The sequence below is a fragment of the Tetrao urogallus genome (genome assembly GCF_951394365.1).
Source record: "Tetrao urogallus genome assembly, chromosome: 20".
NCBI classification, from domain to species: Eukaryota; Metazoa; Chordata; class Aves; order Galliformes; family Phasianidae; genus Tetrao; species Tetrao urogallus.
In genome coordinates this window covers 7,584,603-7,610,239 of record NC_136833.1, presented here as the reverse complement: position 1 = coordinate 7,610,239, position 25,637 = coordinate 7,584,603, and the positions used below count along the sequence as shown (strand labels likewise).

The window sequence follows — 25,637 nt, the reverse complement described above, 5'->3', positions numbered from 1 at the left end:
CTGCCCGGCCTCACCGCGCATGCGCCCCTGCCCCGGCTGCGGGCGCCGCGCAGGCGCACAAACCCATCCTGCGGCGACCGGGGCCGCACTGAGCATGCGCGGCGAGGGCCTCGTCCGGGCGGCGGGCGTAGAGCTGAAGCTGAGCATGCGCGATACGCGCCCACCTCCCTCGCTCCTGGCATGGAGCTTGCGTAGATGGTGCGGCGAAGCCGTTCGCTCAGTGCGTGCGTATTGCCCTCCGTGAAGCCCCGAAGCCCGCCGCTTGTGCCCGAACTACCCGAAGTTCCCTCTGAGCATGCGCACAGCTGAGGGGGGCTCGCTGAGGCGCGCGGGTGCGCGTGCGCTGCTGATGGTTGAGCGGTTCTGCGAGGTCAGCCCTGAGGAGGGGCTGCGGCGTGGACCCCGCCCCTCCTGAGCCGGCATCGACCTGAGGAGAGATCCGGGCGGGAGGGACGGGCGAGGAGAGGTGGGCGTCCCTCCTCAGCTGGGAGGGGAGAGGCGGTGGGGGGCGGTCCCAGAACATGGCGCCGGCGGGGAGCGGGCGGGAAATCGGCGGCGCGGAGCTGTGAGGGACGTGCGGCAGCCCGGGGGCGGGAGCGGTCTGCATGCAGAGGATTGCCTCTAAACTGCCATCTGCGTTCTTCGACGTTCGGGCTGGAGTGCTGACGGTCGGTATTTCACCAGAAATAGCCGCTGGTTGTACTGCAGCCTTTCCCTCCTCGCTAGAGGTTGTAAAAAATTACAAAAGCGATCAGAATTCTGCTTGTCAGAACCTTTTTAATATGGTGGGTTTTTCTTTTTTTTTTTTTTTTCCCCACCAAAGGCATGATTTTCTTTTTTTTTTTTTTTTCTTTTTTTAGGGCTAAACACGAGGTGAATTAGAATGTCAATAGTTGCAGTCCAGCTTGGCCAGTGTGGTAACCAAATTGGTCATGAGGTGTTTAACACCATCTGTGCCGATGTCTCTGGCACACACGGGTTGTGTTCCAAGAAGGAGAATGAAGCCTACCACGATGCTTGTACAGAACGGTTTTTCAGCGAGGCAGAGTCTGGAGGTACAGCATTTTGGTGTTTTGTGTCCCACAGAAGGTCTGGTACTGACATCATCCAAGTTCTACCTTCAGTCTGGAAGAACTGTCCCAACCTTATGCCTTTCTGACATTGCTTACAACTACAGAAGCAAAATCACAGTTGGTAGAATGCCTGAGGCCATGGATCGTGTCTGCCAGTAGTACAGCTGGAAATGGGACATGTATGCATAAACAGTCTTCCCTTCCAAATATCCACATTTTCCATTGTAGGCAGATAATACCATGGAGTAGGGTCTAGACTATTTGAATCTAGTGTTAACAAGCAAATTAAGACATTTCTTTCCCAAAAGATCCATGTCCCTGTTATTCAGATCTATCTTTAGTACTATCAGTGGTTCTCTTGAAATCCAGGACACTGCTGCATCCTGTTTTTTGTTCTAGTTGGGCTTATGTGGGTGGAAGGAATACAACTTGGGCCATGATGCAAGTCGGTATCTCATATAAACAAGTTGTGATGTTGGCACTTAGTTTTGTTTCTCTTCCCCGTACAGTACCTGTTGCCCGGGCTGTGCTTGTTGACATGGAACCTAAAGTAATCAGCCAAACTTTATCGATAGCTGCCCGGTCTGGCCACTGGAAATACGATGATCAGTCGCACTTCTGTCAGAAGCAAGGGTCTGGGAACAACTGGGCAAATGGGTAGGAATCATTTCCAGCTTCGCTAGGGGAACTGTAGGGGATAATGAGCTGTCTGTGCTCTCTAGGAGTGATACTGTTGCAGCTGCGTGAGAAACATTGTTTAATGACTTAAGGTAGAGAAACAGTACATACAGCAGCAACATTTCTGCACTACTTTTTGCAAAATGAAATTGGTATTTACAGGGAAAATGTAATGGCTTAGAATATGTTTAACAATGGGTTAACAATAAGGTCAGTTTATAAACAGCTCTTTTGCAAAATAAATGCCACGGCTGAGGATTATTTACTACAAGTAGAATGAGTGACACAGTGCCAGGTTATACTGGTAATACAAAGAAAAGTACCCTTTATGAATAGGCTGACCTTACTGCCTTTATATCACCTGCCATTTTTTTTTCCTTTATTCTACAGTTACTCTGTTCACGGGCCTAGAAACAAAGAAGTAATCATGAATCTAGTGCAAAAAGAAGTAGAGAAGTGTGACCGACTCAGTGGATTTTTCACAATAATGAGCATGGCTGGTGGTACAGGTTCTGGCCTAGGAGCATTTGTGACTCAGTGTTTAAGAGATGCTTTTCCAAGCTCGTTTATACTAAACCACGTTATCTGGCCCTATGGCACTGGTGAGGTGAATGTCATTTTTCCCAGAGATATTTTGCAAGATTATAATTGTGATCACAGAGGAACGGAAACCTAAATAAACTGCTTGCTTTTCATGAGTAAAACAGAGTAGATGCAACTGAAATAAACTAGAAGAGAAACACTTCATTCTTTGAAAGTTCCACATGACACAAAACAATTTGTTTGCCTCGTATTTGGTAGTTTAATGTAGTTTCATTTAAAAGAAAAAATCAAAATTATCATCGATCAAATAAAAAAATTGTGGATATCTCAGGCTTGTAAGAAAACATTTAACATTTACTTATAAAAGCACTGTGGTATAATGCAGTTTCATGAGAAGCTCTACTAGCTATCTAGAAATCTCCTGTTATGACAGTATCTGAGCATGGTAATCAGTTCCCAGACAAGTTTCATTCTGAACTGAGATGAGTTAACATGACTTTCATAGGTCTTGCTCCATTTCCATGAAAAAGCTGTGACAGCTCCTGACCTTATTCTGCACTTTGACAAAGATGAATCACTTCCTTAACTACAACTGAGTAAATGACAGTAGCCAGAGGAATATATTAAACTATAGAAAGAGATCAAGTTGTTTGACTCTCATTTGGTGTTTTTTTTTTTTTTTTTCTTTTTCCAGGTCATTGTTCAAAACTACAACTCTGTTTTGACTCTGTCACATCTGTATCAGTCATCAGATGCTCTTCTTGTTCATGAAAATGATGTCATCCACAAGATCTGTGCTCAGCTGATGCGTATTAAACAGATCTCCTTCAGGGATGTAAATCAAGTCATTGCACATCAACTGGGGAGTGTTTTCCAGCCTGCTCACACAGCAGAAGCTGGCTTACGCTACAGCAGAAACCCTTTAGGTATCTAACTGCAATGTAGATACTTAAGGCATTCTTACACATCTTTCTGTAATCATTTCATTTTGGGAATTTAAGTTCTTCAGTCTCTTTTACTCAACTACTTGGATATAACCCAAGGCTTACGATAGTAAAAATAGATAGGGAAGCGAAAGACTAAGTTAGTAATTCAACCCTAATTTTGTAGCAGAGTCAAAAATAGATAACCAGCTTCTCGTTTCCTTCTTTACCAGAAGACTCATGTTCCTCCTTTTTCAAATGACTACCACTCCTGTACTCATTTACCTTTCAGAGGAAATTTCTGCCGGGCACTAATTTTAGACTGAGTTTTAACATTTAACATTAGGTTAGAAGTTTGTACAAACAAAAGGCTAGTTTTGTGTTCAGCTCAGAAAACACACTAACATGCAACTTGGTAGCAGCAAGCAACTGGCTTGCCAAGATTCTGCTTGTAAAATTAAGCTCTCATTTTCCTTTCCACCTCTTCAGAAGCATAGAAGGTCTTTAAGATTCTGAGCCAGACTAAAAGGAGGGCAAGTCTAAATTGTCAAATAAGAGCTGCTAACTTGCCTGTATAAAACTCAGTGGTAGGTTGCAAATCTTTGCATTTTGTCAGATGCGTCTGTATATTTGTTAAATTTAAACTTTACATATTCTGCTTTCTTACCTTCAGTTACTATCTTTGTAAAATCCTCATGCTCTTCTTCTTTTTTAACTAGCCTATGCAGTATTTTGCCAAACATGAGCAGCTGTTATTTCTTTTTTTTTTTTAAGGAAACTTAATGGAAACTTTAGTTCCACATCCTGAATTCAAGATGTTGGGTCTCCGTAACATACCTCAGATGCCTGAAAACTGCCTTGCATTTAGCATGTTCAGTTGGCCTGGACTCCTCAAACATCTGAGGCAAATGCTCATTGCTAATGCTAAAATGGAGGAAGGTAAGACGCGTTCACTCAGCCATCACTCTTTAAGAATACATCTTTACATTGAAATAAAGCTTACTGTTTTGTGGGGCTCACTGATTTCAGTCGCTCCTTTCAGAAGCAAGCTGCTGCCCTCAGACAGCAGGAATTTGTCTCCACATAGCCAGCTGCTTCTGCACTACTCATTCAGCTGCCACTCCTGGCTTGCTCATGTTTTTGCTCCCAGACATCTCAGTTAATTATAACTATTGAAAATATGCAAAACAACAGTTTTTGGTCATGCACTTAATTTACATGATTCATTTGGAACATTCTTTGAATCATTTGTTTTGCTATGCTTTTTCTTGTTATACCTACTAATAAAAATCATATGCTTAGCTTTCCCATATCATTTACGTTGAGAATTCAGCAAAGCTTCCACTTATGCAAAGAATGGGCTGGCAGACTGCTAACTATAGAAAAAAGTATCCGTTTCTCTGGTAAGATTAGTGACTACCAGGAAAACACTGCTGGCCAAGCTCTGTTTTCCTCTGAGAATTGTGTAATTGCTGCTTAGCAGACATGCAGAAACTACAAACCCTAGTATGATCTCAGCTTGGGGCACAGAGTTGGTCTGAATCCATATTTCATGAAACATTAACTTTGTTTTATAACTTGTTTGCAAAAATCTTGTAGGTATTGATTGGCAAGTACGGCCACCATGCCCAGGCTCCTCCATCTCCTCCAGTCATTCCACAAAGAAGCTGCTGCATTTCAATACTTCCATTGCCAACCTGGTCATCCTGCGAGGAAAAGATACACACAGTGTAGACTTAGGTGAGAAGGAAGGGCACAAGATCCCAGCCATTTGTTTCACATCTCAACTGTTTTCTTTGCGTGAAAGTGAAAATAAAACAAGGTCACGTATTTGACTAATAAAGTCAGTATTCTCTCTAGAAAGATTTTAATGTGCAAGGCCATGTGTAATTAGTTAGGACTGTTGTATTTACAGCTAAGGCTTCAATATTACCTGAAGAGTTGTAGGGAAGGACAAAGAGACTGAAGTCTATATATATACAGTAGAATTCTTAGCAATATTGTCTGAAAATATATTTTGCTGCTTCTGGAATGACAAGCATACCTCATATATGAAGTACTGACAGCAGAGTACATTCCTGGGTAGTATAACTGTTTCAAACATTCATTACGCTTGAAGCTGACCAGCAGACTTTTCTCAAGGGCTGAACTGATCCACTGAGCGCTGATTAGATCAGATGGGACTAATGAGATCAAGATGCAAGTCCTTGTAGCTTTACATTTACCAAAATATCCACGTTTATCTTATTTCTGCTACAGGAAGTTTCCGAGATCCCTCGTTATATACATCATGGCTAAATCCTCAGGATGCTTTTAATGAGTGGAAAACCCCAAGAGCATTTAATAAGTATGAAAAGTCTGCTTCTCTGGTTAGCAATAGCCAGTTCCTGCTGAAACCTCTTGACAATGTTGTAGGAAAAGCTTGGAATATGTTTGCTTCCAAGTAAGTGAAAATAATTCTGTTCATTTCCTTTATAGCTGACATTATCTTCAGTGGTAGCAAAATCATTGCAGAGAAAGGTCTTTTTCAGCAAAGTAATGGTGAATGAGCTTGAATACTGTTCCCACACGTCAGCAGAAACATTTTTTTTACTTCAAACATGATGGCAGGGTGCTTACCTTGCACAGAACAGTGCGTGTTTCCTGTGGATTAGCAATACCACATATTCTAGGGCTATCCATTTGGCTCCCTAAACTTAGTGCATTCCAGATTGCCCATTCTACAAATAATACATACAAACTCTTTTACTGATCATACAGTTTCTAAATTATATGCAGACATGCTTCACATTCCAGAAACAAGTTTCTGGCTCAGTTCAAAAACACTGAGGGGATAGAAAACAACTGCCTCTTTACTTGGTCACCATGAACCCAAGGTAACTGAGTGTCACAGCAGACACCTGATAAACAGGAATTTGGTGATTAAAAGTCAAAGGAGAAATACTGCATCTACTAGCAGTGTTCCTATTTTGTTCCACCTGCTGCAAAAACAGCAGTGATGGGAAGCAAGCTATCCTGTACACACAGGTTTAGGCTCTGCATCTCAACTTTATAAATCACTTTTCTCATTTATTCATCATAGCTCCTTCTGTTTCCCAGTTGACTGATTTTGTTAGATACAATTCTGTCTCATTAAGCAATATACAAAGTAATAAATGCTATTAGAAATAAGTCATGATTTATCAGTAAGTATGAATTACAAAATGAGTTCAAGAGAGAAAGGTAAAACCTAAGCACCAAAATCCATTTGGATTTGTTACAGCAACTATACAGTCTAATTGAATGTGTCAGATTCTTCACAGATTTCTAACATCTTGTCTGTTTTTGTACTGTGACTTTGACACACAGAGCCTACGTTCACCAGTACACTAAGTTTGGAATTGAAGAGGAGGATTTCTTGGACAGTTTCACAGCTCTGGAACAAGTTATCTCCAGTTACACCAACCTTTGATTTTTGAAATGGTTTCTTCCTGAAAGAACCCAGCACTGGAAGACCTTCCATCAACTATCAAATATATAAATTACTGGACTGCAACTATTTGTTAATCTTGTGAGCAAGGCATGTATTAGAATCAAACTGGATGAGAACTATGTTTATATGCACAGATATTATTCTTATTTAACAGATATAGTAGCTGTTTTCCAAAACAGCTGATATCTGTTGTAGCTTAATCTTTGAATGTCATTTTTAGAACTTGCATATTTTTAATAAAGAATTTCTATACAGAAGGGCTGCTCTCTAGGCATTCCAGCTTCTCCAGTTCCAATTTTTCATGCTATCACTTTGCCCTGGTGTATGGGAACTGCTGAGTCACGGCCTGAACCTCTGATTAATCACCTGAGGCGAGCCATGAGTCAGCCAGAGGAGCACAGGTGAAGGCAATTCACCTGTGCTGCCGGAAGGGGTGGAGCCAGGCTCCACCCCTCCTAGACCTATTTAAGAGCTGGCTACCAGAGGGGAAGGATCTCTTCTGGAGATCCCCTCTCTTGGTGTCTTCTGGTGAGCTCAGCCGAAGGGTAAGCTCTTCCGCTTATTCTCTTTGTGATCATTGTCTACCTTGCTTGATTCTCTCGATTATATTGTGATTACAACATCTTGATATCTGTTGATTAAACAACTATATTGCAATTATAGCATCTTGATTATACACCTGGAATGCTTTAATACTGATAAAAACACACACTATCAGAATTATTAAGCCAAACTCCATTTGGGTATCATTCAAGAGACAACAGTCTGCCACGCGGTGCTTTAAAGCGAAGTAAAGCTTAAATTCTACTTCAAGGCTTATAGCTTTGACAAAACACTGGAAGTTCTGAACCATCTGGGAAGAAAGGAAAAAAAAAAACCAAAACACCTGTGAATGGGGGTCTTCATTTTCTTTGCATCCTGCAGTTATATTAAAGATCACAATGGATTCCATGTTTTCCATACTCTTACAGGGAAAACCGCAACTCTTGCTCTTCCTCCTGTGTTAGGAGAGCAAGCAGGTGTTCTTTTTTAAATCTACTTTTTAGCACTTAAAGAGATTTGGGAGGAGAATTGCTGTTAGATTACAGATGGATAACAGTGTAATCTTATCATGTAATTTCAAAATTTAAGAACCAGGCTTTTTATTTTCCCGACAAATGTTATAACGACCACAAGGTGGTGCCACCGTGAAGCTGCAGCCTGCAAACACAGCAGCCAGGTACAGGAGCAAAAGTGACCAAAAACCACTCAGATAAAAAAAAATCAGATCAATCTCAAGGACTTTTCCTATGAGAAGTAGACAAGTATCACAGTTACAGTTTAAGCCTCAGAGCTATTTCACTCCAGGCCACTGAGCTTTTAACTAAAAGATGAGAAAGCATGCAGAACAGTAAATATGTTAAGGACATTTGCAACTTGGCCTGCATAGAAGTCTTGCCCTGTTAGAAATTCTAATCTAGATTTTAAATCTGCAGTGACTTAACACAGCAGTAGATGCAGAAATGCTCTTGTAATTCTGCTGGGCTTCAGTTAGAGGCCAGCAGACACTGTATATTACTCTTATCTCTACTTCCTTTCCTAGTTTCATTTACCTCTTCATTTTTGTTCAGGTCAGGAACAGAAGCGCTAAAATCCATCCAGGAACAGCTGTTCTCAAAGTAGCTCAGGAGCACGAGATCTGGAAAGGCAAACCAATCTGACACGATCCGAGCAACTGCACAACTGATTCTGGAGAAAGTCCTGGGTAAGTTCACAATTGCTCAAATACAGAAGCAGCAACACCTGGCCACTGCCATGGCTGTAGTTTCAATGCATGCCACAATGGGTTCTGATACATTTCGTGAGAGTTTAAAGATAAGCAATGTTAATCTCTAATGCCTTCAGAAAAAAAAAAAAAAATACAGGATGGAAGACAAAGAAAGCAAGTGGGGTAAATGCACTCAAGTGACTTTTCATATTAGAAGATGCTTGATGTGTATGACAACACATTTTGACACTGTTCTTACAGACCACAGCGCACAATCCAACAACTCAGCTCATTTTGCCTTCTCTTTTCACTCAGCTGCTTTAATTCCGGTTTTAGGAATTCCTCCTCAAAAGGAAGACATAATAATCATGGTTCAACTATTCAGATATACTTCATTTAAAACCACATATAATTTTAATAGGCAATTATTTGTGATTATTTAATATTTTTTTTCACTAAATTACTTCCTGTCAGCTCAGAGATAAGGGACTGTTACGATCAAAAGGGATTTTCTAGTGTTCTGTTTTTGTCAATTGAACTATTAAGCTGGGTGGGTATTCTCATGCAATAAACTGGAGGAAAGATTGCACAAAACATCAAGAGAACCAGCTCAGGCAGTTTGTAAATAGCAAAGGGTCACGAAAGCAAGCAGAACAGCGAGGTTTTCCTTCTTCCCTCCTTCAAAAGGCACAGGATACTTAACAAAGGTAGAAATCATTTTTCCTAGTGTTAGCTGTAGATACTGTTGTCAGAATAAGGATTTCTTCCAGTGTCAGAGATGAAAACAGGTAACTCCATTTCTGAAAAACAGTCACTGAGTCCCAGGGATGGATATTCTTCCTCATTGTGACACTGTGTTACAAAAGAGCTTTTAAACAGCTAGGACAGGTAAGTCCTCTCAGCAACAAGGAAGAGAGCTACAGGCTATTGTACTGCTACATAAGTAACTTGCAGAAATACCACTGCATTATATCTGTGTATTTACAATTCCAAGCATGAAGCAAATGCAGCAGCACTTATTGCAGCCACAATGACAGAACCATTCACCCGTCCCTTACAGCTGCATCTATTCTTTAATGGAGTATGTCACTTCCAGTTAACAAAGGAGCATATTTGGGTTTAAGTTTAATGGCTTAGCTATGCCACAAAATTCATTGCTGCTTAACAAGATGCCAGTCAAGTTTTGAATTTTGACAACGCAGATTTCTCGAAGCTACAAAAATTGGAGGTAAAAACAGAACTGTAACTGTTGCATTAGTTCTTATGATCACCTTGATTTCACTGGAGGCTGACAGGAATTATTTTTGGCTTCTCCAGGTCTCTTTCTGCCAGCGTTTTTTGCAGCTGACCTCAGTTTTGAGACTCTCACACCCTCTCCCAAACTAAGCCTTCATTTTTTTTTAATCTGTGGCTGAATTCCTCTATTTTTTCCCCAGGATGTGGAGAGCACAGGGTCAAGTGGCAGGAAGTGAATAACTATTCTCAAATTTACATCATCTCAAATTATATTAGAAAGTGGAGAATTCTTTCTTTATTATTGTTTTATGGAGAAAATTAGTTTTGTAAACAAGAGCCTGAGCCTGGCAGAGGGCCGTTACTTCATTAGCAGCTGAAATGAGCAAGGTAGATCAAAGGCAATCCCAAGGCAATGGTGAACTGAGGGATGGCAGCACTAGTGGCCCTGACCCCACTGCTTTTAGCAAAATACCCACAGGAAGTCCATGAACCAAGGAACAATGCATCAAATCTCACTATTGTTTGTTGTCACGGACAGGTGCAGGTCCCCTGGAAGTTGATTCAAGGACTAACTATAGCAGAAATACTGAGTGAACAGGATAAATTTATTTGGTCACCAGAAAATACAGGGCCTAAGTTACAAGTACTTTAAAGAGTGACTGGCCTGTGACAGGGCACTGATGCAATTTATTTGGACTTGCTTGTAAAGTAAGACTTCATAGCAGTAAAAAAAGAATATGAACAACGAAAATGGACTTTTAGGAGACTTACCAGCATGGAGATAGCAACAAGAACAGTTCTAGATTAAGGGCAAAAACCAGAATTCTGCCAATATGGAAAAAGGAAGTTGTGTGCGAATTAGCAGCTGGTGCACGACTGGGAAACGTTAGGGTGAAAAAGGTATTGAATGATTCATTCATTTCCTTTGGCATTTGTTAATAAATTCAGTTTAAGTGCTATGAAATGACAACCCAAACATCCTAAAGGAAGTACTCTCGGATGTCAAAGCGCACTTTAAGGAAGCCTGAGATTTGCCGGACACTGCACTAAAAGCTGAACAACAGCCACCAGGAATGTGATTCATGGATCTGGTGTATTACAAAAAGCTACAAAAAGAGCAGTGCTGCTGCTATTTCTCTACTGCTTTCAAGTGCACCCCAGCCACACCTTTACCAGTGTAGCAAATTCCTGTGTAAGCTTCTTCCTCAAGCCAGCAGCATGGCTTGGACACTCTGACAGCCTTTAACCCGCCTGGATGCAGAGCTGATAATCCCAAATTTTAACTGCAGAGCCTTTCCGGTTTTTTCACTCAAACTGGATGTTCACAATGGCCCCTTCTGAGCACACATTGTATGAATCCTCTCCCTCCAGACAGCCACTTCCCCTCTGTCCGGGTGGGTAATGAGTCACCCACCTCCGTGAATCAGCAGAACATGCTTAACCCCTTCCCAGAAGCACCAACAGCTGCACATCGGGTGGTGTTTCAAACAAATGTTATTGCCAATGATACAGAGTAAGTTGGAAAAGTCTGGAGATGGCTAGGTGTAAGAGATTAGTAAGGCCATAATGCTCCATCAGATAGAAAAACAAGAAAAATGAGGACTTTCTCTTGGCCAAAACTCCTCTCAGTATTTCCTGTTTCAGCTTCAGGAAGCCGTGAGCTCCCTTCACTAATTATATATGATGAGAAACAAATGCCATCGTAAACAGTATACGTGCACTTCAATGAGTGCGTTCTCCAGACACCATTATTGTACCTATTTGGTTAGGCATACGGAATAATGTTTGTTCAAAGGCTCACATGAGTACACTTCAGTTGCCTGAGAATGGTGTAACTGTGGTCAGATGACATGATTCAGTTTGAGCCTTTGCCCAGCAAGCTCCTATATGTAACAGATCAGTGACTGGAGCGCATGAGCAGCACACCACCCAAGGAGCCAAATGGAAAGCAGCCTCACCCCACACTCTGAAGGTGTAATGAAACACTGACTCCATAATCCTTAGTTGGCAAGGGCAGCAGTAGAGTCATTGTGGCAGCCTCAGTCAGAACAGTGAGAGCTGGGCAACAATTCAGAGCTGCCACTCAGCTCCAAACAATACTGGGTTCACTATGAACTCCCATATAAGAGTGCTGTGGGATGGCTGTTTCTACCACTTGCAAAGAGTACACTGGGACATTTATTTCCTCCTCACCCCACATGGAGCAGCTCCTACATGACTGAGTCACCAGGTCTGCAGATGTATACGTGCAGCTGTTTGATGCTGTAAATCACGTCCCTCCCTGCGAGAACTTAACTCAACTTTTCACATCATTTTCCTCTGTAAGACTGTCTCCAAACTCAGTTTTTTCACTGTGGAGTATTATTGTGTAAAAAAAAATAGATGTGAACCAAATGCGTACTGCGATAAAGTAGCTTATTTTTCATCAACAAAGGAAACCTGAAATCACACATCCACGTGGGATCTCACTCAAACTGCAGAAAACTCCACTCAAGAGCCAAACCTCAGCTTGTACAGAGAGCACTGAGCATGACGGGCAGTTGGGACTGCAGAAACTGAGCAAAGAGCCATCAGCTACCAGGAGTGAGCATCAGTCTGCCATCAACACCAGCACCTTCATTACTCAATCAGAATGACCAACTCTCTATCACAGCTGAACCCTACTGCCAAAGGACAGCACAGGAGATTTCCAACTTAAAGACATAGGGAGTTCACAATCTCCTGGACCTGAGATATCTTTCAGATATTCTCCATCTCAGCAATTCTCCATTACAGCAAAGAACAGTGAAATGACACACACTACCAATGCCGCGGGGAAACAAAATGCTTAAAATCACTTGGGGAGACAGAATCAGACCTGTGGGGCTCCTCTGTCACTTGTACATTAAAAAAAAATGTAGATTATGCCGTAAACTGCTGGTATTAAGGACAGAGTATCACTCAAGCAGAAGCACAGAAGTCACCCATCTGTACTTCTTCCACAGACTGAACAGCAGTTTCTGGGGCCATCAGGAGGCGGGTGTGTAGCGGAGCAGTTATCAGAGCAGGAACAACACACAAAGCTCACAAGCCCTATCTTTTGCCTTTCACCAGGAAGTATCAGTTCATTTCCTTATTGCCAATTGCCTGGGCATCACATTTCAGCTTCTTGGGAAACCAGAACAATTAAGGGAGGAGCAACTCCCCCGAAACTCGGGAGGTGCTGCATACTTACATATCCGTATCTGAACAGCTTAAATAAGGTTTAGAGAGAGGCGACCTTTGATTTAATGCTCATGTAGTCAATGCTCTGAATCATTCCTTAAGTGAACAGTAATAAAAACCCCTCCAGCAGATTAAAGAACAATGTGAAAGGCAAACTAAAACAAAGCACAACCTCTTTAACAGGTTTGTGTGTGTTTTTCAAACAATTGAACATCACCGGCAGTGAATATGCAGAACAACTTCAGAGCCCAACAGCCTGAACCCAGCACAGAGCTGCCAGCAGCATTTTTTACCAAAATAGCATTGTGCTGAATCCCTGGTGTGTGCCCAAAGCCCATCACAGACTGCTTGGCCTTTCCTGTCTGCTTTCAGTTGGAAGGGCAGATGGTTTCCTGGACATCTGATGACCATTTCTACCTTTGAGCTCCTGTTACTGGCTCAGGTTGTGACACCTCTCCTGCTCACACTGTGACCAAACAGCTGCCTCTTGGGAACACTGATTGCATGCAGCCACCAAGTTAAACAGAGGAAGAAACATGAGGCTGCAGCTCTGTCCTCAAAGGCACACGAGAACTTCAAAAGTCACAGCAGTATCAGGAGGTTCCTGCATAATCCCTTTTAAATGAGTTTGCAAGAACATAGGCAAATATCTACCCTCTATCTGATTCAGGAGGCACTGGGGTGTTCCAACAGAGAGCAAGAACTTTGCTGTTTCCTGGAGAAGTTCCAGCAACAAAGTCTCCCCTGGACCAGACCCCCACTCCCCCCCCTCACGCTGCACTCAGCGCTGCAGTCCCATGATCCCATTGGTAGGGGAAGCACTTACTGTTGGGAGGTTTTTTCCTTCTCCTGCTCCAAGAAATAAAAAACACAAGCTTGCAAAAAACCCCTCAGAACTCACAATCCCAGATGAGCCATCTCCATTACCTCCATGACTGCTGATGGTATTTTTTAACCATGTGTTCCAAAGACAACTGCTAGTATTTTTACCTCTAGGACCACCCCCAGCCACCACTTATTTTTACACCTGCAATATACTTTGCTCATTACCATTCGTGTTTGTGCTTGATAACTATGTAATGATCCACAGCGTTCTTGTTTGCAATTAGTGCTGCTTGGAGTGCAGAGGAAGCTGGTTCTAACGAAATAAATAATGAAACCCCAAAACACAGCAGAGAGAAACACTGAGGAACAGCACTGAGCCCCTCAAGTATCAATGATGGGTGCCTGCCAGCACAAGTAGCAGCAGGGCAAGCTCAGCTTGCTGCAGTACTGGGAACCACTGGGATGGAGGTAGGGAACTGCAGATGGAGCAGTTCCTGTTTGCTGTGATGGAGCAGAGTGGGACTGGTGATTCCATTTAGCACGGAGAAGTGTGACCTTTTCAACTTATCCATCAGATAGAGCACGGTGAAGCTACTGAGGCTGTTGCTTTTTGCAAACAGAGCTCACTTTGGGCCTAACCCACATCAAACTCCATGATTGACTGCTTCCAGTGCACAGCTGAAAGTATTCCTGACAAAACTGTGGGCTAAGGCAGCAAAATGCATCCCGATGAGATGTGAAAGGCTCTGGGCCTTTCTCTGTAGCCACAAAATACACTGCAAACACAACTTCTATCTTCACGCTCATCAGAGAGCACAAAAATGGGATAACAAATTTCAAAGTGTAAGCAAACTCAATACACAAAAAAAGGAAACAATCCAGATGGAATAAACATGAGGAATCTGTTATTTATTTAAGCAAACATAGCACTCTCCATTTTCACAACCTTACCTTGTATTTTAACTTTTAGCAAACTTTGCTATGTCCCATTGCTGAAAAGGTAGGAGGAAGGAGAATGAGCAGTTCTCTGTTAAATACTTTCAGAAAGAATCAAAACAACGGCACAACTCATCTGAGTGGTCATGTACAACGTGACATGAAGCACTGTATGCTTATATTTCTCACTTTTCAGTGTGCAAACAGACTGAAATAAAAGGGGGGAAGCTGGGCAAAGAGGCATCATTACAAGGAGACTGCTAGGGCATTCAGGAAGTTATCATTTATTGGCTCAAGGGGCTTCTTCCATCCCTTTTTAATTATTAATACAATCTCAAGATGCCCTCAAGATGGCATAAATTTCAGTGACTCCTACGAAAGGCCTTAAGACACTACTGGAACTGCAAAGTAAACAACAGCATCCTATGAACAAATGGCAAATTTGAGGGAAAAAACAATGGCACAGAAGCAAGAAAGGTTGCAAACAGCTGTTTCACTAACCCAAAAATGCTGAAGAAAAATGAAACAAACAGCCATGAGCTGCTGACCCGAGTTATTACAATGTGCAAAATTAAATTTTAGCAGACTGAAAAAAGCAAAGTACTAAAAAGAGCTTATTTTTTATTATTATTTTGTGAATGTGTATTGCATTAGAACAAGTTCTTTGCTATTTAATTGTCAGAGAGCTTATTTAGACCCAAAAGAGAAAAAGCCATTAGGGCCAAGAATTCAGAGGAACTATCCACCTCTTAAAACTCAGCAGAGGCAAATGAAGGGCCTTTATTGCTTTTAACAGCCTCATGCTGCCTCCCCTCCTGTTGCTTTTAACTACCTCCCTGCACCCAGGGCTCAAATATTTAAATGTAACACGGCTACGTTAAGAAAAGTCCATATTTAAAGCCTCCCTGTTCACTCAATAATGTTTGAAGTTATACACGAACCATACAAGATAAATGTTACAAACCTGACACACAACCGAGATGGAGCTTTAAGAGATGCTTCGGATGCAGCTTGCCACACTGCATGGCTGGTGTGCTCATTTCCATCACAACTGAAAAACATTTATATGCCACTGATGTTCAATGAAAACAGCTGGAGATGGATGAGGGAACGGTCAGATGAGAGATACCAAAATGTCAGACAGCCTACCGACTGTTGTTGCCATGAGATCCAACAGTCAACATCAGTCTGATAAGCTATCCGACAGGATGGTACAGCCATGGGGATGTCACGACGGCTGGCAACACAGGAGAACATTCATGCAGGATTGAACAAAATCCTGATTCTCACACCTTGCTCATGATCTGCCCTAACCTAACGCAGGCATGAATATACAACCCAAACAAGAGCAAAATCAAGCCTGCCTCGTGCTTGTGTGCCACCTGTTGATAATGCTAACTGAAAGTCAAATTCCTAATCCCCCCTAGGCTAAAAATCAAAAACAACAGATCTAAAATCACAGGAGTAGTAATACATACACAGCAGCAGTGGTGTGGCTGTCTATTTTCAAAAGAGGGAAGAGATCTGTTCTAATATGGATTATGTTCACATACATTAAAATCAGAACACTGACTTAAAGCAATATTTTATAAGCGTCTGAATTTTCAAGCCCAAGTGTGAGGTTCTCTATGGCTCCACATACAATTGCTGGGTTTGACACCAATTCTCTGTGTTAATCTGGAATCTTTATACTTCCCCCTTCTCCTTCACAGCTCATGATGTTGTGATCAGTGGCAAACATCAACCAAGAATTCATGCTAACAATCATAGCTAAACTCGCCTATTTTAAGCAGTGAGCCACACTTCACCCAGTGATACACCTTCTACTTTGTTCTGATAAGAAGTTCTTAAGAAAAAGGGAAAAAAGAATAAAGGGTGGTTTCAGCACCATTTGTGCAGGAAGGATGAGTAAAGCATGCAACCCATGGGCTTAAGGCTTAATAAAGACGAAACTCAGCATACAAAAGGGGAAAGGAAAAGGAACAGCTTAAAAAGACTGACACAAGAAATTCTGGAATGATCAAAGATGACTTTATAAAGTTTTATCTTAACTTCATTCTAAATATACAGAATAAAAAATGTCAGCTTCAGCATTTTGACATCAATCATCTCTGCTAACATCGTGACGATTAAAGGGCGGCTTTTCCAACCGAGAGCACGTGCAATGCAATGGGACACCGGAGAATTCAAATGGAATAACCTTACCACGAGGGACATGCAACAGTTTTTATCCAATTTGTATTCATTTATATACATCTTGATGGTCTTGAAAGTTAAGGTAAAAAAGCAAAAGAGCCGCCCTTCAAAATAAAGGTTACCCTTAGGTCAGTCTGAAATGAAATCAGGAAATACTAAACCATTGGTTTTGGAAGTAAATTCGGATGGACAACATCTGTGTTAAGCACAATTTAACATCACCTTGTCCATGCCATATGATACAGCTCAGACGTATAAAGCCTTCATACCTTACCTTAACACCAATAAGTCTGTCAGTGAAACGTCTGTTCTAATAGCCAGATTATTTTCAAAATAAAATAAAAACCTGCCTTAGTTCAAAGTTGAGGTTAAAAAGTTTTCCCCCATTTTGAATAATGCTGAATTTTAAACGTATGGAAAGAAGCGTCACTTTTTGTGTCTGCTAAAGCCCATTCCCAGTCCTTTTTCCAAGCTCATTTGGTTTTCTCTTCGGAGTACATCTTCTGTTGCAGCCTTTTGGCATAGCTTTGGGCCATGGAGTTGATTATGGATAAGATAAAATAACAAACCATGACAATCACCAATTTTTCAAACATCCACGACAGCCAGTTTTCACCCTGAAGAAGACAAAGACAAAACAGAACAAGGAGGAAAACGGAGATTAGTGGACAGCACAAAGGCAGTTCTCTCCATTTTATAAGTGAAAGGGAAAAACCCGAACATCTTTTTAGAATTCATCTATCAAACTGAAAACAGGAACCAAGCTATCTGTACAGCTGAGTTTGGTCCCTGGAAAGACAAGCCACTGGGGACTGCCACCCACACTGCAGGGCAGACAACGAACCCTTGCTTTCTCACCCTGTGCTGATGAAGTGATGCATTATTCCCAGCGTTGGCTGGTCTCTGCTAACAGTTCAGAGAGTTTGGAATTAACAAATTAACCCCCAACTGCCAGTTGTCTTGTTCATTGCAAACAAAACAATAAGGCCACTGGTTAACAATGTTTTTTCCTAAACTGTGCATCTTCCCATCAATATCAGATTCTTCTTCGTCTCAATGTTCACACGATGGCATCCGCGGTCCCACTCCGTTTCCCTATTGCTCCTCACTGCTGTTTTTTGTCAAAGGAGGGCAGCACTGCACTGCATAACAGTCACATCAATGCAAATGAGAGGTATCTCAACATCTACTTATCCCAGACTGATTCTCCCTAATTGAACCTCTTTTCTATTAAGAAATGGGTCAGAAAACATTTATAAGAGCTCTAATTACTACTGATCAGTTAGTTAGCTTAACGGGCTTGGGTGAGTGGAGCTTGTGTTGAAGTTACAAACTTGCTCCATCGCCACTAAAAATTTTTGGTTTTTTACACTGCTTTGTATGAAAGGATTCTTCTGCCCCTTTGTCCCAACACCAAACACTGCATCTTTCTTCTCCCTTTTGGACACTGACCCCCGGGGGTTCTGTTTCTCTCACTGGCCATTAAGTGACAGAACCCACTGCCCTCCCAAGCACTGGTGCTGACACAGTTTACCATCACTCCTCGTGTAAGCATAACTTCTTTCTGCTTCTATTTCTCCTTCAAAATAGACATGCTAACAGAGAGGCAAGATGAGCCATCGGCCTTATTTTATTGTTTCCTATGTTATTTAGGAGGTTTGCAGCCAGTTGCGTACAAATCTTTTATTACTGTTAATTCCCAGGTTGTTTTTTAAATTAATATTTAGCTAATTCCTGGGCCACTGCAAAACCCTTCACAAAGAATAAAGAGTTAAACCTGCAAAGCTGACCCAGGGAGAAGGCAGATAGAGGAAAAGTTCATGGGGGAGGCAGAGAGGCTCTTACCTGCGGCACACCGGCGTCGTGTTTGTGGTGGAGTTTTATCCTCTGAGCTTCCAAATATTCTTGAAATGGCTTCTGAAGAGAAGGACCTATACTTGGAATAGCACTGATGCAATATTTTTTCCCAGGGAACAAGACAAAATAGAGGAGAAAAAAAAACAGAAAAAAAACCCATACATATTAAAAAAAAAAAAAACAACAAACAACAAAACTTACCACCTTGACCCAAATAGAACAAAGTTCCAACTGAGCTACAGCTCAGAAGTGCTTTGCTGCTTGGGAAAGCAGATAAGCACAAAATAAAGTGTATTTTATCTTTAATCTGATACTTCTGGAAGGGACATGTTTCCCCAGAGCTTCAAAGTGTTTAAAAAGAAAAATATTTCAGAGCGAATCAGTGATAATACACTGTTGGTAACACAGAAAGAAGCAGTGAGCGAAGTTTCCTTAAAGCCTGGGAGAGGGCAGCCAGGGCTGTGCGCTGATGTGGTGCTGAGAATGAAATGAATGACTTCTCAGAAGTCCCACATTTATCACCAGCAGTTCCTGTAAGAACTGGTTTGAACCGATTAATAAGGAAATGACTTGTGCTTGTGTCATCCCTCAGTTAAAAAAGAAACTGCTCGCCCTATGACTTGCCCCTATCTCCTCAAAGGAGACGGCCCCTTTCTCAAACTAAGTCCTTATTAGGACAATCTGTGCGTCATCCTTATCCAGAAAGAATGCATTAGCAAATTCTGCAGGCTCCTCCCATCGGTCAGTGATTAACAAAGGAACAAAGAGAGAACTATGAACCCTGTTCTGAATCATTTCATGCTTTATGGCAGATGACTCGCACAAAAACTGCAATATGTTACCGAACACCTTGTTCCTACATTCACGTTATAAAGGTTGACAAGAGGTTTTCGGAGCTGCAAACGCTCTCCCAAAGCACAAAGGTGCTAATGCTGCACAGAGCGGCCACCGACTTCCATCCTGCTAACACACAGCCCATCCACATCCAGCACTGATCATTCTCCTGTAGATCTGAACACCACTCTATGAAGAAAGAGGACTGGGGAGCTAAAGAAACTGTCGTCACACTTTAAAAAAAAAAAAAAAAAAAAAAAAAAGCTTAAGCATTACACAGCAGAAATTACCACCAGCAGCAACTGGTGTAGTGGAGCCAGGCACAACCTGAGCCATGTGTGGAAACCAACACTGCTAATAGCAGCTAAGGTGGGAGATTTCCCACTGCTGCCAAACATCAGCTTATTCTTTTTTTTTTTTTTTTTTTTTAATTATTAAAGAAATCAATACGGTCTTCTACATTGCGAAAGTCACCTACGATTCAGTGCTACGGTTCTGAGTCTTTACACCACCACTTCAGGGAGAAGTCAGTAACATCTGCTTCACTGAGCCACACGCAGACAGGGCTAAAAACCATCATCTCCTCTCTGAGTTACACGATGGGGGGATCCAGACCCCTGCAGTCATTTCCCCCAGCTTCCCATGTTGACACAGTGTTTGCTTTTCCACGTCAAATCCCAATCCCTAAGAAAGAGCTTTCTAATCTTTAAAAATTATGAAAAAGCACAAAGTGAAGCAACAAAACAACTCGCTCTCCCCACTCTATTCCCTCCACTTGCCAACAGGACAAATTGTTTTTTAAACACATTTATCTGAAGAAGATTCTGTCCTCCATGATTCACCGTACGCCGATACCAAAGGGTGAGTAAATGTTGTGCCCGGCCCGGTACATTTTCAGCCAAAAAAAAAAAAAAAAAGGATTGAAAGTAAAACACATCGAGGACACATTCTGCATTACAGCATGTCGACATCTACAAACGGTTCCCAGCTTTTCGGAACCCACCCTTCAGAATCTGACTGTGTCTGTGGTGCAATGTTCTCGGAATGACTCGCTGATCGCTACGAGTCACCGCTGGAAAGAGCAGTTATGCTTCAGGTTTCTTTCTTTTTGCAAATGGAAGCCCAGGAAAGATCCTGAAAGGTAATACTTTATTTCTAAAATTTTGCATGAATATGAAAGGAACAGTATGAGAGCTGTGAGAGATGAATGAGTAACAGAAGTTATTCAAATTCTCCATTATTTTGTTTTTGAAAGCTGAACCAAGTCAGTGCCAAATTAGTGTTAGACAACAGGACTAAATCATAAAACTAAGTTAGATGGCTCCGAGGGATTCTGTGCATTGCCACTATTTCAATTTTTTACCCACTAAAAGTACTCAGCATTTTCTCTTTTGTGGGCATGAGTAACAGTGAAGGGTGTGACATTGGTTCTATCAGAGTTATTTCGAAGAACTGTAAAATCCTGAACATAAGGACCTTTGTTTCTTTGCACATTCAATCAGCTTTAATACTACAAAAAAAAAAAAAAAAAAAAAAAAAAAACAGCAAAAAAAATCCCGCATAGATTTAAAAGAACAAATACAATGAAGCAGAATGGCACTAGAAAACCAACTTTCACTGCAGCCCCAGTACTGGAAATAAGATTTGAACTCCCATTCCAGTGACTTAGTTTTGGTTATTTGCACTCTTTCAATAAAATTCTGTGACTTACTGATTCATCATCTAAAATACAAAGGGCAGCAATTGCTTTAAAATGAATTTACTTATTTCTTTTTAGAAAAGACCCCTCGTTTTCATTTTAAATACTAAGAAATGAGAGGTGCCCCTCACAAAGACAGCGAAGCTCAACTCCCATCAAAGAGGGAGGGAGGGGACTTTGGTACAGTTTTCGGTATTAGACTGAAGGTGGATGCAGGCACAAATGCCAAAGGAACAGATTTGCATTAGAATTCTGCACCACTTAGCAAAGACCTTAAGGTACATCTTCAAAAGCGACCGAATGGTCAGAAGGCCCATGGAACCACAGGCGCTGACACATCTGACTGGAAGGAAGATGCTGCGAGATAACCCTGCCTGCAATACCACCTACAAGGAATTCCTTGCATTTCCCTGTGAGAACGGAGCTTGTCTTTCAAATAAAGAATAGGAGAGGACAAGAAAATAAAAGAACCGAAATGCACAGCAGAATTGATCCTTACTCTGCAGTCTCTATATGCCAAAAATAAGAAAACACTGACAAAAAATGAAGTAACCAACCCCTGTCCCTCCTTAAGAGCTAAAAACGTAGTGCATGTGAACTGCTGGAGGACTACAAAGATAAAGTCACTCCCTAGAAATCGTTTGCTGAGCAACAACCTGATTTCCCCAGCTGCTCTCCACCGTTTGCTAAATTCGTGGTTAATTAGTCCTAAAACTTCCATTCCAGTAACAGCAAAGCTCTGCTTATTACAGCCCGCTCTGCAATGTATTCATCTGCTTTTAAATGTAAAAGAACGACCATCGATATTTGAACCTCAAGGGAACATCAGTAGGTGTGGAGGGTGGGAAAGGTTTTCAGGGAACTTATTTTTGTTACAGAGCCTTTTGAACTACAGGTGGGAGCTTTGCAAATGCAGATGGCATAAGCACCAAATCAAGAGGATAAACCATTCTCCCTATGCTAGCTTAACCCTAACCATTACCTTCTTCAGGACTTCAGTCAACTCTGTATTACTAATATTAAGAATACTTTCTAATAATTTAATCACAATATTTGCACTTTTGAAAGACATATTTTCCTCCTGAAGTGATCTTAAAGAGTGTGGGTTACTCTCGAGTTGCTGATTTCACAACCCATACCTCCAGAATTCAGGCACACACAGACCATTCTGAGCTGTGCTTAATGCTGCAGGATAGTTCCGTGCTGTGCTGTGATTTTTAATCCCGTGCTAACATTTCACAAATAACCATGGGTCTACAACTCAGGATACAGAACTCCCATCTTCTATTAATCTCTACTCGTGTGCACCTCTGTGCTTTTCCAGAAGAGAAATGTTAGAATTAGCAACATTGCCACTGCAGACTCACACTTAAGAACATTAATATGGTGAGTTTTGTTCTTAACATTAGTGAAATTTCTCACTTGTAAGGGAGCACAAATGGTTAAGCAGCTGATTAAGCAGTTCTTAAACTCCATTTACTGTGATGGAAATTAAAAATGTAAATAATGACTTCAGCGGCATTCAGTTCTGAAATCCTTACTCTATTCAGCAGCAACTGGAATCGGTCCCTCTATAGCTGGAAGGGAAATCAGAGAGATAAAAACTGAAGCCGTGGCAAACAAAGCGTCGAGTTCCCAGGATGAAACCCCAAAGCTCTGCTTGGAAAGGTGATGCAGCACTGAGTCACAACCCCATTTGGTGGATCGTCTCTCAGATCCACAGCTTCATTTGGAAAACCCCTTTAACTCAAGGCAGAGATGGATGTTCCCAGACCCTTTGGCTGCCAGGAGTGCACCGTCCTTGTCTGAGCCCAGAGACACAATATGGTGACACATTTTGCTCAGATTCAGCTATCTGGGCTCATCCCACTGATGGAACAACATCCTTTTAGGAAATGCCAGCACTACAACTCAAAATGAAGACAACAGAAAACCCAGCTAACAGGGAAATTTCATTGTGTGCTCGATCAGCATGAGGTGCATGCACTGGTATCTCATCCTGCTGTTGGGAGCAGCGTGGTCCTGGGGCCAGAGATATCTCCTGCTACAAAGACGTGGCACTGGAGAATGCAGTGAGCTGAAGGAGTGGTATGCTGGGACACAGCAGCCCCCTCCACTACTCCCAACCTTCTTCAAAAGATGCACTGACCTTAAATCAGGCACTCTTCTGACAGCTGGGCCAGAGGACTGGACAGAGGCCTTCACCTGCTGAGCAATTGCACAAAACTTCCTGAACCCAACACACCCAGCACCCATTCCTCCCACACTGAGTGTCTCTGTTGGATTTGCACTTGACCTTCCCCTGTAGGAACACAAAATCCACCTCAAAAAGCAGTGAGGCACTCTGTAGGAGGCAGCACATATGGTTACTTCTGCCATTCTTCCCCACAAAGAAACCACAAATTTTGCTCAAATATGGCATCAACTTCTTTAAAAATTGTATAAATGCTTGAAAAATAGATAGCAGTGGAAATATTTATGTGGCAGTGGACAATCACCAAAGCTGGTGGATTTGCATACTGTGTTCACTCTCCAAACAGTGCACCTTTCTTCCTGCAAGTTATCTGAGCCTTCAATGGTTAATGTTCTTCCAGACAGTGATCTAAACAGGCTTAACGGTTAGTATTTTAATGAGCTGTCATTTCCTGTGCTGATAAAGATTCTCACAGTATTTAAACCATCAATTTCCCTGAGGCTCCACCAATACCCGGACACTGCCGAGTGACTCAGAGCGGACCTCAGACTCTGGGCCTGACTCAGCCCTGATAGATTGCACTGCAGCAGATCTGGACGGGCTCCCAAGGTGCTCCAAGAGAGCGTTCACACACAGCAAAACCTGGGCTTGAAAATCACAGAGGGAGGAACTGCAGCTCCAGCTCCTTGCTGCCACTTTGGCTTCAGAACACTGGATGAAACTTACATGCCATCTGCATCCAGTGTTCTGAAATCGTGGAAATACATCTCCTTTATGGTCAGGACCGAGAGAAACATTGTAGGGGTTAAGGGGCTGCCTGGCACATTCACTTGGTTTTCGGAAATGAAGAAAGAAAACAACTCACTTGCAGATTACTAAGCTGAAATGGTTACACATTCGACATCATTTCTACCTGGCGCTACGCTCCAGTACCCGTGCTGACCAAGGCCGTCTGCAAAGCACTTCTTGGGACATTCTGTTACGTTAAAATTAATGCTTTCAAAAATAGGAATTGCAACATCTTCGAACGGCTCGTTCCCAACTCTGCTCAATGTTGCTCTTTGTAAGGCAGCTTCTGGTTGTACCTTAAAGAGATAGCGCTATTTCTGTACACACTTTATAAAAAACCTTGCTTGTTCAGAGCTAAATCCTACAAGCCTTCTTCAAATAAACTTTTTACAGTTCTGCTGTGATCCACTGGAAGGCTTTCAACACCAAAGCCGCTCAAATTTCCCTGACATCTGCGTCCCTTTCAAGATGCTAAAGCCTATTTTTGTGCAGAGCTGATCTATTGTACACAGGGTGTATTACAGGGCACGGTCCCACAGGTTTCTGATACACCCGTGGGAGGAAAGCCATTGCTTTATTGTCCCGAAGAACATCAGGTGTGTGGCAATATGCTCCCAGGAGCATTCATCTCAGGAGTTTTTGAAATCACTGCTCAGTTATCTGTGTTCTCGGCCACTTCAAGGTATTTTCATTGATTCCCACTACACAGGGTTTAACTAAAATGCTGATTGGAAACCGTAATTCAAAATATCCTTCGACAAAAACAGGATATAGTCACCGGATATGGAATTTATGGCATATGCAAAACAAAGGCCCACAGGGCCGGAAGGCACGGCTGGCAGATCTGCCGTGGGGAGCTCACCTGGCCAGGCTGTGCTCTCAAAGGGAAGGGGAATCATATGGCACAGTGTGAATCACCAAAAGGACCTCTCCACCTCAGGAGAGCTGATCCCTGGCACAGCCCTTTTCCCATCGCTGTAGCTCCTTGCCTTGCTTATATTCTAAAGAATTTATCTAAATCTATGCTGTATGCAATTTTTGACAGAAACAACAACATAGTGACCTTTAACCAAAGCTTCCAATTACATCAGTCACCATAATTCCACAAGTACTTTTTTCACAGAAGGAACACCGTGCTCCCTACAAGAACCAACTGAGATCCAGTTGTGAAGCAAAGAATTATGGCACAATAAATAGCAGCAAAGTGGTTTGTAAAGGCAGTGGTTCAACGACCTATTACCAAAATGTTTTTCCTTCAAGACATGCCATCATTCACACTGGCCTGCACCACTGGAGAGCATTAAAATTCGTTCCCCAAAAACACCAGATTAAGAAGCCCTTCAGAAACTGCTATTTTGGGGCAGCTTTTCAGGTGTGAGTTTGTTGAAATGGATTTCACAGCGTTCACATGGCTCACACGTCTCACCCACG

General features: G+C 42.1%; 2 protein-coding genes across 6 annotated transcripts in view; one reads left to right on the top strand and one right to left on the bottom strand.

The window, feature by feature from the left end:
* Positions 1-883: 883 nt before the first annotated feature.
* On the top strand, positions 884-6,668 carry TUBD1 (tubulin delta 1; the record flags this gene model as incomplete). Of its 3 annotated transcripts, none has more annotated exons than XM_079545078.1 (8): positions 884-1,055; positions 1,583-1,730; positions 2,142-2,358; positions 2,989-3,220; positions 3,992-4,156; positions 4,817-4,957; positions 5,477-5,660; positions 6,566-6,668. In XM_079545078.1, 8 exons carry the CDS (start codon positions 884-886, stop codon positions 6,666-6,668), a joined length of 1,362 nt encoding a protein of 453 aa, XP_079401204.1. The 3 variants fall into 3 exon arrangements, with proteins under 3 accessions (XP_079401204.1, XP_079401203.1, XP_079401205.1); XM_079545077.1 differs by having other exon boundaries at positions 884-1,094; XM_079545079.1 differs by lacking the exons at positions 3,992-4,156; positions 4,817-4,957.
* A 10,638-nt stretch (positions 6,669-17,306) lies between these two features.
* VMP1 (vacuole membrane protein 1) overlaps positions 17,307-25,637 on the bottom strand; it is a gene marked incomplete at both ends in the record, with an annotated part of 49,674 nt that continues 41,343 nt past the window's right edge. For all 3 annotated transcript variants that reach the window (XM_079545194.1, XM_079545196.1, XM_079545195.1), the window contains 2 exons: positions 17,307-17,450; positions 18,679-18,781. In XM_079545194.1, coding sequence (XP_079401320.1) covers positions 17,307-17,450; positions 18,679-18,781 — 247 coding nt within the window. The remainder of the gene's footprint in view (positions 17,451-18,678; positions 18,782-25,637) is intronic.